We start from the raw sequence: 15,778 nt of genomic DNA, 5'->3' as shown, positions 1-15,778 counted from the left end.
TAGGCTGCAAGCATATAGTTGTTAAATCAGTTGCTCTAGTAGGAAGCGTTTGTGCAAATTTCAATGTCTTTGTTGTATCATTCCTATCTGACTCTCCCTCTCTCTAACACACACTCTTGGTGTTGACATTGCATTTGCAGGATTGTTTGAATTCTTATTGTGAAGTTGTCTTTTCTATCTACGTTTTTGCATGTTAGAACTTTTTTACCTTGGAAAACAAGTATGTGGGTAGTATGACACTTCATGCACATGAATGTACAAAAATATTCAACTTCAGCTATATACAAAAATGGGGATATCAATTGTTCTAGAATTGGGCAAATAATGCACAGCCTTTACCATATCGTATTAATAATGGTGCACAACCTGACAGCATGGACTCAACTCTCTTTCTTTCTGTCTATTATATAATCTAACACAGAGCCTAAACTTATATAAACATGCCACATTACATCTTAATCACTAATGTATATGAAACCAAAAACACTAACCGGGTGGATGGGGGGCTGGCAGAGCAGCAGCAACAAGCAGCCCGAGAGTTAAATCACAAAGCAGCTTGGCTCTAGTATTTCTGTGCGAACTACCGAACTTGGAGCATGGAGAGTAGGTCGTCTGAGTGAGGCTCAACTAGTCCTTCGAAGCCGATATTTTGCTTCAGGCGACCCTTCACAAGGCTGCATCTTTTCAAACTCCTACCAAAGTAAAATGAATTCTGATTCACTGGCAAATCATGTGTAGCATATGCTTTAAAAAACAACAAACAAGTACCTCCTGAAGAGACAAGGAGCTAATAGCAAGAAAGAAAAAGGGGAAAAAAAAGGCTGTGTATGATTAAGTTACTGTTAATTTGTACATATATGTTATATTTGATAACTAATGTGATGAATACACCAAATCAATGAGATATTGAGATGGACATAACATATGCACATAAGATGTAAATTCCTGAAGAAAAGGAGAATAAAAATATATACGTAGTGCTCAGCTTGTCCGCTCAGTCAGTCAATGACCAATGTCATATCAGTAGAACTTTTGCAGTTCTACCAGTAGTTACATCCAAGTATGCTTTACGCTGCCAGCTGAGGCCTTAACATAACCAGTTCACTCAAGGCCTTAAAAGCATATATACAAGGCTACGAAATGAGCAGACAGTCAACAATAAGCCCGAATACTTCTTCTGGATGTTGAAACTTGAAAGCTAAGGTTCTGGACACCACTAAACAATGCCTATATTCAGGCATTTTTTATGCAATAAGAAAACATATGCACTCTATATTATCGGTGGAAAGTACAATCCTGGATAGTAGGTAAGAATGAATTGCAAAAGGAAACCCTACATAGTGCATTAAAATTAGCACTCAAATACATTCATGTGGTGGAACCCAAATTTTTTGGGTAAAAGCATTGATGATGATGATTGTAAATGTGCTTATCTAAGGTGATGATCTTTTCAAGTAGAAAACATCAGCATGCGACACCAGTGCATTTTAAAGTTATTGTGACATGAGAGAAGAAATTGAACCAGTCACCAGGTCAGCGACTCAGCATTTTGTGTGGGTTCATCATTTTCAAAAACTTTAGGGATGGTGTCAATTGGTTGCCTACTTCTAGGTCATGCTTTTCATTCTCCTATCAAATTGATGGAAACAGTTTATAATACAGAAAGTAAGAAAGTCACCACCATGATTTCATAGTTTGGCCAGCTCCAAAATACAAAGTGTCAAGTAATCTAAGGGACAGAATGATGCAAGCAGATAAATAGCAAGAGTGAAGTGCAGAGTGCGAACTAAACATGATTGAAGTTGAACTAACAATGAGAGACAATATATGATAAGACTCCTACCTTCTCTTTCTTCAGCTTTATATTCTCCTCTTCTAAATGTGTGAGACCTTGCTCAGTAGCTCGTTTTAGAATTTGAAATCATATGTCCTAACTCCTAATTAATTTTTGCATCTTCTACTTTTCTCTCTTCTTTAAATCCATTTTTTGCATCCAATAAATTGGGAAAACAGATCACCATGCATTGCATCTTCCATTGGAGGCTTGATTTTGTGGTTTGGAAAGAAAATGATAATTAGGTAATTTCCTTCTCCATTTGCTTGTAGGGTCTAGACATCTTATCATTAGCAAACTTAAAAAAAATGCCGCCTTGACTCTTTCAACTCATGCCTGCAGGCTCACCTCCACATGCAATAATCACAAAAGTTAATTGAAATTTTTTTAAAAAAAAATAAAAAAATAAAAAAAGAAAGAAAGTAAAGGCAGAAAGTTCATAAAAAGAAAACCACAAAGGAGCCCCTGTTCCACTCTGTTTTTTCCAAAACCGATACTCTTCTAGTCTTCTTTTTAGAAGAATCTTCTTCACTCCCTCTTTCACCTTTTCAATCACTGTAATTGTAATACCAATCCACCATACAAACCCAAATCTCTCTCTCTATCCGTGCTGTACTCACAAGCGAACCCACTTGGCATCATCCATGGCGGCATCGACTTCGCTGTGGACCATCTGTGTTACTCTAGCTCTAACCCTAATTCCTCTGGTGGTCTACGGTAACTCCGAAGGAGACGCTCTCTACACCCTGCGTCGGAGCTTATCGGATCCGGATAATGTTCTCCAGAGCTGGGATCCGAACCTTGTTAACCCCTGCACTTGGTTCCACATCACTTGCAACCAAGATAACCGCGTCACTCGAGTGTATTATTTCTCTCTCCCTTCTCTCCATGCCGCATACATATATCTTGATTTATTGAATTAAAGCTGGCGGTGTTATTGGATTTGAAATGGATATGACTAGTTTTTTTTTTTGGGTTTGTGATGATTGCCTTTTTTGTTTGGTTGTCGACATAAATTCTTTCCTCTGTAGCATTCTTAGCTACAGACTTTGTTGGGTGAAAACTTTTACTTGTTACACGTAACTTGATGGAATTAAGGGGAGTAAAGGAGCCTGTTTTTCTTGTGTGCAACTGATTGTTTGTTATCCTGGGTAGTTAATTCAATGTGATTGTACTTGTGGCCTGCTATTGAGGGGTTCTAATCTCTAAAAAAAAATACCTTTTCTCTTGGGATAGGACAGTCAGTTTATGATTAGTGGAGAGAGCTTAACTTTACGTAGGAGCATGTCGGGAGAAGGAAAGTGTGCGGCTCTATCCCAACAAATTTCTTTATCCGAAAATGATTGGGAATAAGGCTTTGATTATGATGATGGGAGATTCGGGGATGGGGTTTTATGGAGTGGGGGAAGGTGGGAGGGATTGGTGATGTGGGTTCTACAATTTCTAACGGTCATAGGCACCATAATATAAGCTAGTTTCGAATTATTTGATTTAAGGAGGGCACTTAAAACTTAAAAGTCACCTGCATATTCCTTTTTTCAAAAAAATTAAGACATCCTATGGTAGTTTTTTTGACTACTGTTTTCTAGCTAGGAACTTTTGTCCTTTTGGGTTATTTGAGCATTTAATTATGGTCCGCACTCGCAGTGCTGAGTTTATATTATTTTGTGCAGGGACTTGGGAAATTCAAATCTATCGGGACATCTAGTTCCTGAACTTGGGAAGCTAGATTACTTGCAGTATCTGTATGTACCTTGTTCTTATATACCTAATTAATATTTTGGTTTAGAACCTGTCACTGCATGGTGCTGAGGTATAATTGGCACTGTTGCTTTTATTATTTGTGTATTTTTTACTGTTGACCTTCTTGCTCATTCTTGTTTTAGGGAGCTTTACAAAAACAACATTCAAGGAATTGTTCCTGCTGAGCTAGGTAATTTGAAGAGTCTCATCAGCTTGGACTTGTATAACAACCACCTCTCTGGGCCTATTCCTCCTTCACTTGGGAAATTGAAGTCTCTTGTGTTTCTGTGAGTTTTTCAAATTTAACTTCTATATGTTCATGATTAGACTTAGTAAGAGCTTTATTTTACATATTCTCATGTTTGGAATTGTTATTATGTTCCCCAGTATATTTTCTTGACTTAAAATTTTAGAGAGTACCCGGATGGTCAAATTGCTGGGGTTAAATTTATGATGCCTGGTGTAATTTGCTATGGCCAAATATCCGTCTGGCTACTTGATATTTACATCACTAGTGTCCCTGAGATTGGGCACTTACACCATCATGAAACCGTCACTAAGATGTTTTTCAGCTACCTTGATATTTGCCTCTTGCTATTGTCAATTTGTCATTAGTTAATTTAGTATGGCATTTCCAGCAGCTAGTCTTCCTCTCATTCTTGTTTGGTTTGGCAGACGGCTTAACGACAATCGATTAACTGGTCCAATCCCCAGAGCACTCGTGGGTATTTCTAGCCTCAAAGTTGTGTAAGTATTATGCTTTGGTTTGGTTTATATTAATGGGTTAGTAATATTATATGTATCAGGACATTCACTGATATTGATGTTTGCCTGACATTCCAGGGATGTCTCAAACAATAATTTGTGTGGAACAATTCCCACCAGTGGGTCATTTGCACACATCCCTTTGAACAAGTATGGGCTCACTCTAATTAACCAATAGTTGATGTGTTTATGTTGGTGTGGTTTTTATCTAGTGCTACAAATGTTACTTCTGATATCTTCTTGTTATCTACAAGGTCCATGATGCATTTCTCTTGCAGCTTGTACTTTTCTGCACACTTGTTATTTTTCGTGCATTTACTTATTTGGTTATTAGATAAAGAAGCTAGTAATTGGCACTTCTTTTAGATTAGGCCCAGCCATCTCCCCATCTGCTTCCATTTAGTAATTCATCGCCTTAGAGGACGTGCACTAATCAGAGAACAATGCATAGATTCTTGTTTTGGTTGAACTAGGTTTGGACTGACTTGTGTGTGCTATGACACCCTTGCCTTTTCCTTTGAAGGATGATTTTGGAAGTTTGGGCTGTATCTTATCCTTCTACAGCCAATGTGTGAAGCATGATGATTTGCATGTTACTATTTAACCATTTCTTATGAAAATTATTCGTGTCACTGACATATCATTTTGGGCCATGATTGGCAAGAATTTAGCGAATGGAAGTAAATGAGGGCAGAAATGGACCACATATTTTATTGGACAAGGACAATGTGGTTTTGTTTTATCTTTATTAGATTTTGGACATTCTCAATGGCTGCGTTGTAAGTCCATTACTCCTATTATTGATTATAAAATGTCAATAAAAGCCTATACTGCAATTATTTGTACACGGTTGGTTTTGTTTCTCATGTTAACTACGTCATGTATACATCAACGAAGGCGCAATTTTGATTTGAAATAAGTTCAATCCTTCCTGATTTATACTCCACTGGATTCATTGATGAATTCCTGCTATATGCGGATATTGCTTGGAGTTAAGTGCTGTTGGGGCATTAGAAGTGTTTCTGATTCTTTATTTATTTAGCATCGGCTCAGCAATTGTAGAAGTCTCCTGGTGAACACAATTTTTGCTTCCTGTCATTGTTTTTATGATAGTCATTTATCCATATTTCTGGTTTGGCTCACCAGAGATAGTCATGTGATAGTGAGGAATTTAACTGGTTACAATCATGTCTCTCTCTAGCAAACATGGATGTCCTTTCTTGTAGTCTTTTTGAAACAATATTTGCAATTTCCTTTCCTATCTAGGTTTGTTGTCAGTTCTTATTTTTCCTATGGGCAATGTGCTTAACTTGTATTGTTTAAATGCTGTAGCTTCGAGCATAACCCTCGACTGGAAGGTCCAGAGTTACTGGGACCTGCGATCTATGACACTAACTGCTCATAATGCTCAAAGACAAGCTGATGATATGCAAAATATGAAGTATCCTTCAATTAGATACATAACACGTATATCGGAAGTGGTATCGATCGTCTCATTGTCGTGGGATTGGTAAAAAATGATCCCTCGTATAAAAAGTATTTGCCAATGTTACAGTATGTAACGTATCAGCGTTTGTAATTGTAATATTGTGCACCTGTAACAGTTACTCGAAACATGAATCTATGTAACGAAGCCCTTTGTGAAGGGTACTATTATATATGCATGCATATACTAGATTTCTATGTTTACCTTGTGAAGTGATTTGCGGACATGGTGTATGTCTGAGCATCATTTCTGATCAATTTGTGAATCTATGAACTCCCTTGAAAACAGTGATGGATCAGCAAAGCAATAACTGGCAAGAATCTGTTCTTATTTTTCATTTTGCTCTATTATGTCCCAGAAAGTAACGTTCTACCCGGATGAATCAGCATTCCTTACATGTGTGGCTCTTCAACTCGATAAAAGTTTCTAAGTTACTGTATATTGAACAACGGGGACCAACAGCGTCAGGATGGCCGAGTGGTCTAAGGCGCCAGACTCAAGTTCTGGTCTTCGTGAGAAGGCGTGGGTTCAAATCCCACTTCTGACATGTTTTTATTATATTATCTGGGCCATATGAGTGGGCTAACTACATAAGCCTGTCTTTATTGGGTTTTAAACAGACAGCCACAACCCATGAGACTAGGTTGGGTTCAAATCACATGTTTTTATTTTATTATCTGCGCCATATGAGTGGGCTAACTACATAGCCTGTCTTTATTGGGTTTTAAATAGGGGTGGAAGAAACCAAACCAAACCATTTTGTAAACCCAACCGAAATTTGGTGATCGGTCCGGTTTTCGGTGTACAATTTGGGTTTGGTGTAGAAAATTTATTTTTTCTGGTATTCGATTTTGGTTCGGTTTAAAAAAATAAATATCGGTCTAAAACCGAAAAACATAAGTATATATATATACTAAGTTATTTGTACAGTACTGGCCTAGTTGCCCATGTAAATATGTAATGTTACTAAGGCTCTGTGTGGGAGTTTTTTGTTATTGGTTTAAGTTGGTTCGTAAAGTATTGGTTAGGGTGGGTTTGTTTTGTATTGGTTTGAAACTATGTGTGGGAGTTTTAGAAATTAATGATTGACTTGGTTTAAAACCATGTGTGGGAGTTTGAGACATCATTGGCTTTGATTGTTTCATTTAACATACTATTACTCATATATCCTTTATTACAAACACATTTTTATTTTCTATGTAATTAGAAAAATTGCAAGAATTGCAAGTAATAAAAATTCACAATACAACAAAACAAACCCAAAAAATGATTGAGCTAAGAGGACCTGAAAAATTGATGTTTTATTGTGTTGGTAGGGTTAAGGGCAAAGTTGACATATGATTTGTTAGGTGAGGGTATATTTGGGTATTAATTTTTAAACCAACATGAACCCACCAATTTGGTGGGTTGTAAAAGTGGATCAAAACCTTCATGAATTGGTTTCCCTTGTTTTTTAAAACCAATACAAACCAATCATTTAAAATGCTAAAAAAAACTACCACACATGATTAAAATGAACCAAAACTAAACTAAACAATGAAAACCAATGAAATCTTAACTCCCACACAAGGCCTAACTTACTAAGCTAAGCCTATAAGCATTTTAAATTATCAACCCAAGCCCTAAAACCGAAAAACATAAGTATATATATATACTAAGTTATTTGTACAGTACTGGCCTAGTTGCCCATGTAAATATGTAATGTTACTAACTTACTAAGCTAAGCCTATAAGCATTTTAAATTATCAACCCAAGCCCTTGAAGCCCATTAGCCATTTAGCCATTTAGCCCAGTTCAAGAGATGAGACTTGAGAGACTAGACTGGTGTTGACTGTTGAGACAAATACTTCAGACTTGAGAGTGAGATCTACATATCGTGACTTCGTGAGACTGAGACAACCGTAGAGGAGAGGTCGAGTTGCGTCGTTGGGGGTTGGGGGTTGGGGGTTGTGGTTGTGGTTGTGTCCGTGTGCATCAACGTCGTACTCTCGCAGACTAGTAGTCGTTGCAACTGGTCTCACCGACAAGAGGCAAACCCTTCCATCTCCGACCTAAAGCTTTTGTGCAGTAGACCCTTCGATCTCCGACAATATGTGTGCTTCTGTTATTGGGTAATTTGCAGTATACAGTATGTGTGCAGTAGACATTATGTGCCTATTCATATTTCTTTGTCTTTAACTTATTCATATTTCTTTGAACTGCAATCAAATACTTTTGTCTCAGGTTGCGTCTCTTTCTTCATTTCATGTTTGGCTTTAACTTAATAGCTTCCCACTCTAAGAAATATCTTGCAAAAGCTGTGTAATTGTGTATCATGTGGTTTGCTTGTTTTATTTGCCTAGTTTGTAGTGCAGTAGACATAACTATTTTACCATGTTTATGATTGGATTTCAATATTTAGTAGATGTCGAGCTCTGAATCCGTCTCTGTCGATAACTCATTTGACCATGAAGATTCAATGGAAGAAGAAGAACTGCCACAGCAAGTGGCAAAAGATGGGGATGGTGGTCCTGGTGAAGGACTTGGATTGTTTTGGATAGCCTAGAGTATGATTGATTTCTTGTATTTGTCTATTTGAAGTGTTATTTGAACTACTTTTTTTTTTTCTAGTTTTTGTATTGTAATTTTTGAACTCTGTAAACTGTAATATTTTGAGTAAACTGCCCAGATTTGAGATTTGTATGAAGAATTTGTATTAGCCGGTTTAAATCGAATAAACCAAAACCGAATATTTCGACCCGGTTTATAACGATTTACACTTTATCAACGCTTTGGTCCAGTTTGGTTAGAATACAAACCGAATAAATTTGATTTTTTCGGTTTTGGTTTGAAACTGGAACGAAACCCAATATTTACACCCGTAGTTTTAAACAGACAACCATAGCCCATGAGACTAGGTTTTTTAAACAGACAGCCACAGCCCATGAGATTAGGTTGGGTAACAAAGAAGTCCACGAAATAGTAATAAACAATGAAGTTAGATTTTTAAATGAAAAAATAATTAACAATGAAGTACAAGTCCAGATGGTTCGTACTGGTTGTGCAGTACAATTTGTGGGAAGTGAGCGGAATTTTGAATCCATTTATATATATATATATATATAGCTCGCACTCGGAAGACTTGAAGAATTATTAATACTACTACTGGCCTAAGATCATATGTGTGATGATCAACCGCGCACCTGCCTGGCTTTCTTTCTACCACAGGATGGATCGAGTTCTCATTGGTGCATGATCATCAGGTATCGTCGGATCTTTTTGTAACAAATTCAGAGTGATCAGTGAGAACAAAACAAAGGAGCTAGTGACTAGTCTCACTCTCAAATCATATACGGTGAGTCCGTGACTAATAAGAGAGATTCACGAGTCTTTGTCTTAGATATATGCAGTCTGGGCATATGGATTCTGGGGGTCTGTTCTACTAGTTTTTACAACGGATCCCGCTGTAGTAATAATGACGTGGTTAAGATTTTTAGAAAAATTTAATAAAATTATAAATATGTTTTGATTGAGTTTACGAATCCAACGATATATCTGTTGTCTCAAACAAAAATCAAATTCATAACAAGATAAACATTTGATGTTTTAAGTTTATATTTAATAATCCAAAATTTTCATATATTTTTCATGTTCGATTTGATTTTTGTTTGAGACAAAAAAATATGTCGTTGGATTGATAAGTGCAGTCCAAACACATTCATAATTTTTTTGAAAATTTTTTTTATGGCCTTACATCCATTACAGTGAGACCTCTGTAATATATATATATATATATCTTGGCTTCTAGTATACCTACTCTCATGGAAGAAGGGCGTAGCTACGTCTCCCTCTGACGCGGAGGAAGGATAAAGTCTGACGAATCTTATCTTTATTGCTTCCGAGGTCTGCCTTGCTTGATTGAGCACCAAAACTGGCGCACACACACTTGCTTCACGCGTCTGTCAATTGTGTGCAGAAATTGGTTAGCCCGAGTCTTATAGTACATATTACTTTCACTTTATTGAATTATTGCGATATATATTCCATAAGGCCATAGAAAATGGTCTTCAATTGAAAGGTGTTAATTGCGACCATTTTTTTTTTCTTTTAATAGTGCACCATTACGTTAAAAAAATTGGTACTGAAAAAGATTGCTCATGTACACACAAATATATGAAATTGTGTGCTTTCCTATCAGAATTTATGATAGTTAGGACAAACAACAATGGCAAGGAAAGCCAAGCCAAGTACTGTAAACTGCTATAGTTGGGACATGTCTTTTTTCTATTTTATATGGACAACAATGATTCAACTGCGGGGTATTGTCTTTAGCCGCAGGTACGCGTTTTCTCCCGAGTTTTATAATATTTTGGTATTTATCATATGTTCATATCACTTTCGCTTTATTGAATTATTGAGATATATAAAGCCATAGACAATGGTCATCAATCGAAAGGGATTCATTGAATTGCGACAATTTGATTGATTCTTTTAATAGTGCACCATTACTTTTAAAGCAAACTTTGGCCCTTGAAGTCTCACTCCAATACATCCTATATGGATCTAAACTCGAAACGTCAAGTTTGCACACACATAATTTTATCGGTAAGACCAAAACCTAACACGCACCCACAATCTCTTTGTGAGAATATGGAAGCTTCATACCAAAAAGAAAAAGCAATGATGGCCCATGCACTATGAGTGAAAGAAGAGGAACACACATTCCTTATGCTTTAATTATCAAATTCAAACATAAAGTTTGAAATAAATATGCCATCACCTAAGCAGAGCAATTCAAACTCTAGAGCTATAAGCTTACTATATATAAACACTGGACTGCACCGACAAATAATTCATCAATCAAACCCCAATTACACACAGACACAACCCATAAATCACTTTCCCCTACTTTTCTTCCCCCAAAGAGCCTTCAATGGCTACCTCTTTTGGGTTCTTGATGAGAGGTCTCATTCTGTGTTTATGTTTCTTGTGCTTGTTTCAAGTTTCATTTGGTGCTAAGATTAGGCACTATCAATGGGAGGTGGAGTACAAGTTCTGGTCGCCGGATTGTGTAGAGAATCCGGTGATGGCTATAAACGGGAAGTTCCCCGGGCCGACGATCCGAGCCGTAGCCGGAGACACTATTCATGTGGAACTCACGAACAAACTCCACACTGAAGGTGTTGTCATACACTGGCATGGAATCAGACAGGTTTGATTTGCATGAGAATTAAGTTCAGTGATTAATATATGAAATTAATTAATTAATATGTTTAATTAAGGAAAATTAATTATGAATTTTCTGCGTTAATTCATTTGATACACAGTTTGGAACACCATGGGCAGATGGGACAGCTTCTATTTCCCAGTGTGCTATTAACCCTGGTGAAACATTTATTTACAGGTTCAAGGTTGATAAGGTAATTAACTAAGTAAAGTAAATTATTTTCACCTTCTTTGATTAGGGTTACTGATTAATTATACGATCCAATGCAGGCGGGAACATATTTTTACCATGGACACTATGGAATGCAAAGATCAGCTGGGTTGTACGGGTCTCTGATTGTCGACGTGGCAGAAGGAGAGAAGCCGCCATTCCACTATGATGGTGAGTTCAATTTGTTATTAAGCGATTGGTGGCACCAGAGTGTTCATGAGCAAGAGATTGGTCTCTCCTCCATCCCCTTCCGCTGGATTGGTGAACCCCAGGTACCTCTGTCATCTGATTAAAAGTAATAATATTAGTTTTATTTGTACAACCAAATCCAACACTTTTATCCCCTAATTATGTGGTTTACATGGACTCGGGATTTTTGAATTCGATTCTTACGATAAGCAAACACTTGGGGCCACGTGATGGGTTTTAACCTTATACTTATCTTGTCAAGTAAAAAATTTATGTGAGCGTGAGCATGATGACTTCAGTTTAAGTCCATTTTTTTTTTATAAAGCAACAATATATTCAAACAACTAGAACAATACAAGAAACAAAACAGGGCATCGAAAACAGATGACCTGAGAATATGAAAGAACCGAAACAAAAAATTACAAAATAGATAAGCATTCGGTTTAAGTCCATATCAAATGTTCAAAGTCATAGATATTGTTCTCGTTTGAAAGAATATATTTTTTGTGGAAAAAGTAGTAAAACATATTGAAAGTAGCAGATATGTTAGCAGAAAATGGTGGTAACATAAATGCTTGACAATTTTAGTAGCAAATATGTTGCATGAATGGTTGATAGTGTTTAATTCAACTTTTGTTGATAACATTTAAGTTATGTAACATCTTGTGACAATTACATAAAAGGGTATTTATTGAAAATTATTAGTAAAATAATCCTTTTAAAGAGCGTTTCAAAAAGACATTAATATACTATAAAAATTACCTCGGACTTGGTGCCAGAATATTGTGGTTTGGCAGCGCATTGTTTGCAAACGCAGCCATTAATGGTGGCCCAGTATTAAGCCTAATAGAGTCTCCATTACTTTAGTTGTTACACAAATTTCTTTGATCCTTTTGACTTTAGGTTTGATTATGTTTCAGACCATACTGATGAATGGAAGAGGACAGTATAACTGCTCACTGGCTGCGCATTTTAGCAGCAACTCCTCCCTCAGTAAGTGCACGTTAAGGGGAGGTGAACAGTGCGCACCACACATTCTTCATGCACTTCCAAACAAGATATACAGACTCAGAATTGCCAGCACCACTGCCTTAGCTGCCCTCAACTTGGCCATTGGAGTAAGTCTATATTCCTATATCTATATATCTATATCTATATATATATAATTTTAATTATCAAAATAACATAATATAGCACTACTGAAAGTAGCACATTATTACTCGGTCGCACGCTCGCACATGGATCTGTTAATGTAGTACTATGTACTTTTCAAACAGAGTAAAATCAGAGAGAAAAACAGAGGGTACAGAGTCCTTTTCAGAGGATAGACCTATCAGTGGTTGTGGTTGGTGAAACTGAAAACTCATCATTTCAGGACACTTTCTGGACCAAATCACATGCTGGTTTTAATGTTCTTCAGAGTCAATAGTTTGATTATTACCTCTAATTTTGTCCATTTCTTGCATACTTTTTTTTTTCTTTGCAGAATCACAAAATGGTGGTGGTGGAAGCTGATGGAAACTATCTCCAACCATTTGAAGTTCAAGACTTGGACATCTATTCTGGTGAGAGCTATTCAGTCCTTATAACAACGAACCAAGACCCAACCCAGAACTACTGGGTCTCGGTTGGTGTTAGAGGAAGAGAACCCAAGACCCCTCAAGGCCTAACCCTACTGAACTACCTTCCAAACTCTGCTTCAAAACTCCCTCCCTCTGCCCCTCCTGTGACTCCAAGATGGGATGATTATGACCACAGCAAGGCATTCTCTAACAAAATATTAGCCCTAATGGGTTCCCCAAAACCACCCACAAATTATGACCACAGAATCATTTTACTCAATACCCAGAACAGGATCAATGGGTACACTAAATGGGCTATAAACAATGTTTCCTTGGCTGTGCCTGCTACTCCTTACTTGGGTTCAATCAAATATGGTCTAAAACATGCTTTTGACAGAAACCCACCACCAGAGAACTTCTCAAGCAACTATGATGTGATGAAGCCACCAATGAACCCAAACTCCACTCATGGAAATGGGGTTTACATGCTGAATCTGAACACAACAGTGGATGTCATACTGCAAAATGCCAATACATTGACTGCCAACACTAGTGAAATCCACCCATGGCACTTACATGGGCATGATTTCTGGGTCTTGGGTTATGGAGAAGGAAAGTTCAGAGATGGTGATGAGAAGAAATTCAATCTGAAGAATCCACCATTGAGAAACACTGCAGTGATATTCCCTTTTGGTTGGACTGCTTTGAGGTTTGTGACTGATAATCCAGGAGTTTGGGCTTTCCATTGCCACATTGAGCCTCACTTGCATATGGGGATGGGTGTTGTTTTTGCTGAAGGGGTGCATAGAGTGGGGAATATTCCAAATCAGGCTCTTGCTTGTGGTTTGACTGGGAAGAGGTTCATGAAGAATAATTAATTACTATGGCTAAGAATAATTAATTAGTGTTTTTATGTTCGTCGGAGAAATTTTGGTTTGTCATTTATGACTTTCCATCGGAGAATAATTAATTAGTATGGTTTAAAAACTCGTATGATTTTTTATTATTTGATGTGAATGGTAAACTTTGAAGAATTACAAATTTTTGTTTGCGTGCACCAATTTTCTCGCAAAATTATTTATTATTCAAAGGAATAACCAGAAAGTGACGCATAAAAGAGAGGGGTACATTTCTTCGGTGAATAGTCTAAAATACCCTCCTTTGAAATAAACTGAGCTAGCTGCCGATTGCTTTTCTCCAGAATGTTACGTTGGTAAAACTGATTTGGGCCATTTGGATGATAGGTTTGAAGTAGAGATTAATTAAACAATAGATTTGGGCTGGACTCTTTTGGACCTTCATAGTTATGTCCAGAAGCCCATATTTCTAGAGAGAAGGCCCACAAACTGCATCTCACTTCCTCTACAATTGCAGAGAGCATGGTCCATCACAATTCACAAGATACCTAGAAATTGCTTTAACGGCCCAATTATTTGGGCCATAATTGTAAAATCGGCCCATAATATGCGTGTGCTTAGTGCTTACAGCCCCGCCCGTAGAATGAACGGCCACGACAGTCAACTGAGGAGGGAGTCAGCCCGCATTCGAGTGATCTTAGACTTTGACTAAAGCCCACGTGTTTAAGGAAAATGTCAAAGCTTGATATCTGTTATATTTCTCAGTGTCTTATTATATTTATGAAATTAGTCACGTGGGTATTTAGAATTAAGTCAATTAACCTTGACATTTATTTCCCTTAATAAAACTACATCCCACACCAAAAATGTAATAAAAATCTAAGAATCCTTTTTTTTTCCTCAACTATCTTAAATGTTGAGATAAATGCACTGTCGATTCATGTGAAATCTTGGGCCCCGATATTCTTATATCAGATTATCATCTATATGAAATTGTATGCTTCCATATCAAAATTTATGATAATTAGAACAAAAAATAATGAGAAAAAATGTCGACTGTAGGGCTATGCATAGTACAATTGGGCTGGAAGTTTGGGCCCCACCATTGGGCGAGTTGTTTAAGCTCAGCTCATTGGGCTAGTTGTTATGATCCCACGGGCCATGACCTTGACTCAAAGCCCAAGGTGTTGAGTACAAATCTGCTCCAAATATGCCTATAAAAAAATAAAATAATTAATAATAACTTCTAAAATTGGAGCATATTTTTTAAATATAATTAATTTTTTAAATACAATAGTTACATCTATAAAATTTTAAACCGAAGAAATAAATTGCAAATGTCATTTACAGGTAAAACGAGTGTAAACAAATTATTTCCTCTAGAAGTGAAATAAATGTCCCCTCGTTAAAAAAAAATATTTTGAGCTTTTTTTCTTTTAGAGTGTGTTTGGATTGAGGGATTTGGAGAGAAGGGAGAGGGATCTTCATTCCAATTCTCTTGTTTGGATAGTTTAGAAGAAATTAAAGGAATGAGATTTGGAAGGAATATTTCATTAAATTTTTGTCAAAATTCTTCCTCCCAAAATGAAGTCATTTGGAGGGAAGAGATGACTTGTTTAAGTTATTTATATGTTAAAAATCTATTTTACCCTTGTACATGACCCTTTAAAATAAAAAATAAGGATAAATGAATAAATTAAACTAATTTTCTTTACTTTCTTTTTTTATCTATCGAAAAAATGAGAGAGAGAAAAATTTTATTCATTCCCTCCCATTCCCTTCCCTTCCCTTCCCTCCAAATCCTTCAATCCAAACACACTCTTAATGATAAAATCATATCTCTATATGGAATATTATTTAGAATTTTCTTAACCTTAAGAATGAATCCCATCCAAGAAGTGTCATAGGTTTATATTGTATTTTTCT

The 15,778-nt window shown here is 36.7% G+C and overlaps 2 protein-coding genes and 1 non-coding gene across 5 annotated transcripts; all 3 read left to right on the top strand.

Annotated features, from left to right (window-relative positions):
• The first annotated feature begins 1,583 nt into the window (after window positions 1-1,583).
• Window positions 1,584-6,031, top strand: LOC119991554 (leucine-rich repeat protein 1-like). Its single transcript, XM_038837899.1, has 7 exons — window positions 1,584-1,665; window positions 2,282-2,696; window positions 3,508-3,579; window positions 3,721-3,864; window positions 4,253-4,324; window positions 4,421-4,492; window positions 5,675-6,031. The coding sequence occupies exons 1-7, from the start codon at window positions 1,584-1,586 to the stop codon at window positions 5,745-5,747; spliced, it is 930 nt and encodes a 309-aa protein (XP_038693827.1). The 3' UTR covers window positions 5,748-6,031.
• Window positions 6,032-6,291: 260 nt separating this feature from the next.
• Window positions 6,292-6,375, top strand: TRNAL-CAA. The gene has a single exon. It is a non-coding gene; the product is annotated as a tRNA-Leu (tRNA).
• Window positions 6,376-8,933: 2,558 nt separating this feature from the next.
• On the top strand, window positions 8,934-13,997 carry LOC119991695 (L-ascorbate oxidase-like). 3 transcript variants are annotated; one of them, XM_038838100.1, is made up of 6 exons: window positions 8,934-9,070; window positions 10,811-11,019; window positions 11,135-11,227; window positions 11,304-11,516; window positions 12,354-12,551; window positions 12,920-13,997. In XM_038838100.1, exons 2-6 carry the CDS (start codon window positions 10,894-10,896, stop codon window positions 13,871-13,873), a joined length of 1,584 nt encoding a protein of 527 aa, XP_038694028.1. In that variant the 5' UTR covers window positions 8,934-9,070; window positions 10,811-10,893; the 3' UTR covers window positions 13,874-13,997. The 3 variants fall into 3 exon arrangements, with proteins under 3 accessions (XP_038694028.1, XP_038694029.1, XP_038694027.1); XM_038838101.1 differs by lacking the exon at window positions 8,934-9,070 and adding an exon at window positions 9,616-10,145; XM_038838099.1 differs by lacking the exon at window positions 8,934-9,070 and having other exon boundaries at window positions 10,408-11,019.
• Window positions 13,998-15,778: the final 1,781 nt, after the last annotated feature.

The sequence above is a fragment of the Tripterygium wilfordii genome, chromosome 22 (assembly GCF_013401445.1).
Source record: "Tripterygium wilfordii isolate XIE 37 chromosome 22, ASM1340144v1, whole genome shotgun sequence".
NCBI classification, from domain to species: Eukaryota; Viridiplantae; Streptophyta; class Magnoliopsida; order Celastrales; family Celastraceae; genus Tripterygium; species Tripterygium wilfordii.
Note: the sequence above shows the minus strand (reverse complement) of the source record. Positions and strands in the feature narration are given on the sequence as shown.

Bases quoted from the DNA above. Each gene is read 5' to 3' on its own strand.
- LOC119991695 (XM_038838099.1), top strand. From the start codon at position 10,741: ATGGCTACCTCTTTTGGGTTCTTGATGAGAGGTCTCATTCTGTGTTTA. The intron at 11,228-11,303 runs GTAATTAACTAA...GATCCAATGCAG, and splicing joins ACAGGTTCAAGGTTGATAAG to GCGGGAACATATTTTTACCA. The intron at 11,517-12,353 runs GTACCTCTGTCA...ATTATGTTTCAG, and splicing joins GCTGGATTGGTGAACCCCAG to ACCATACTGATGAATGGAAG.
- LOC119991554 (XM_038837899.1), top strand. From the start codon at position 1,584: ATGGTGTCAATTGGTTGCCTACTTCTAGGTCATGCTTTTCATTCTCCT. The intron at 2,697-3,507 runs GTATTATTTCTC...TATTTTGTGCAG, and splicing joins GATAACCGCGTCACTCGAGT to GGACTTGGGAAATTCAAATC. The intron at 4,325-4,420 runs GTAAGTATTATG...CTGACATTCCAG, and splicing joins ATTTCTAGCCTCAAAGTTGT to GGATGTCTCAAACAATAATT.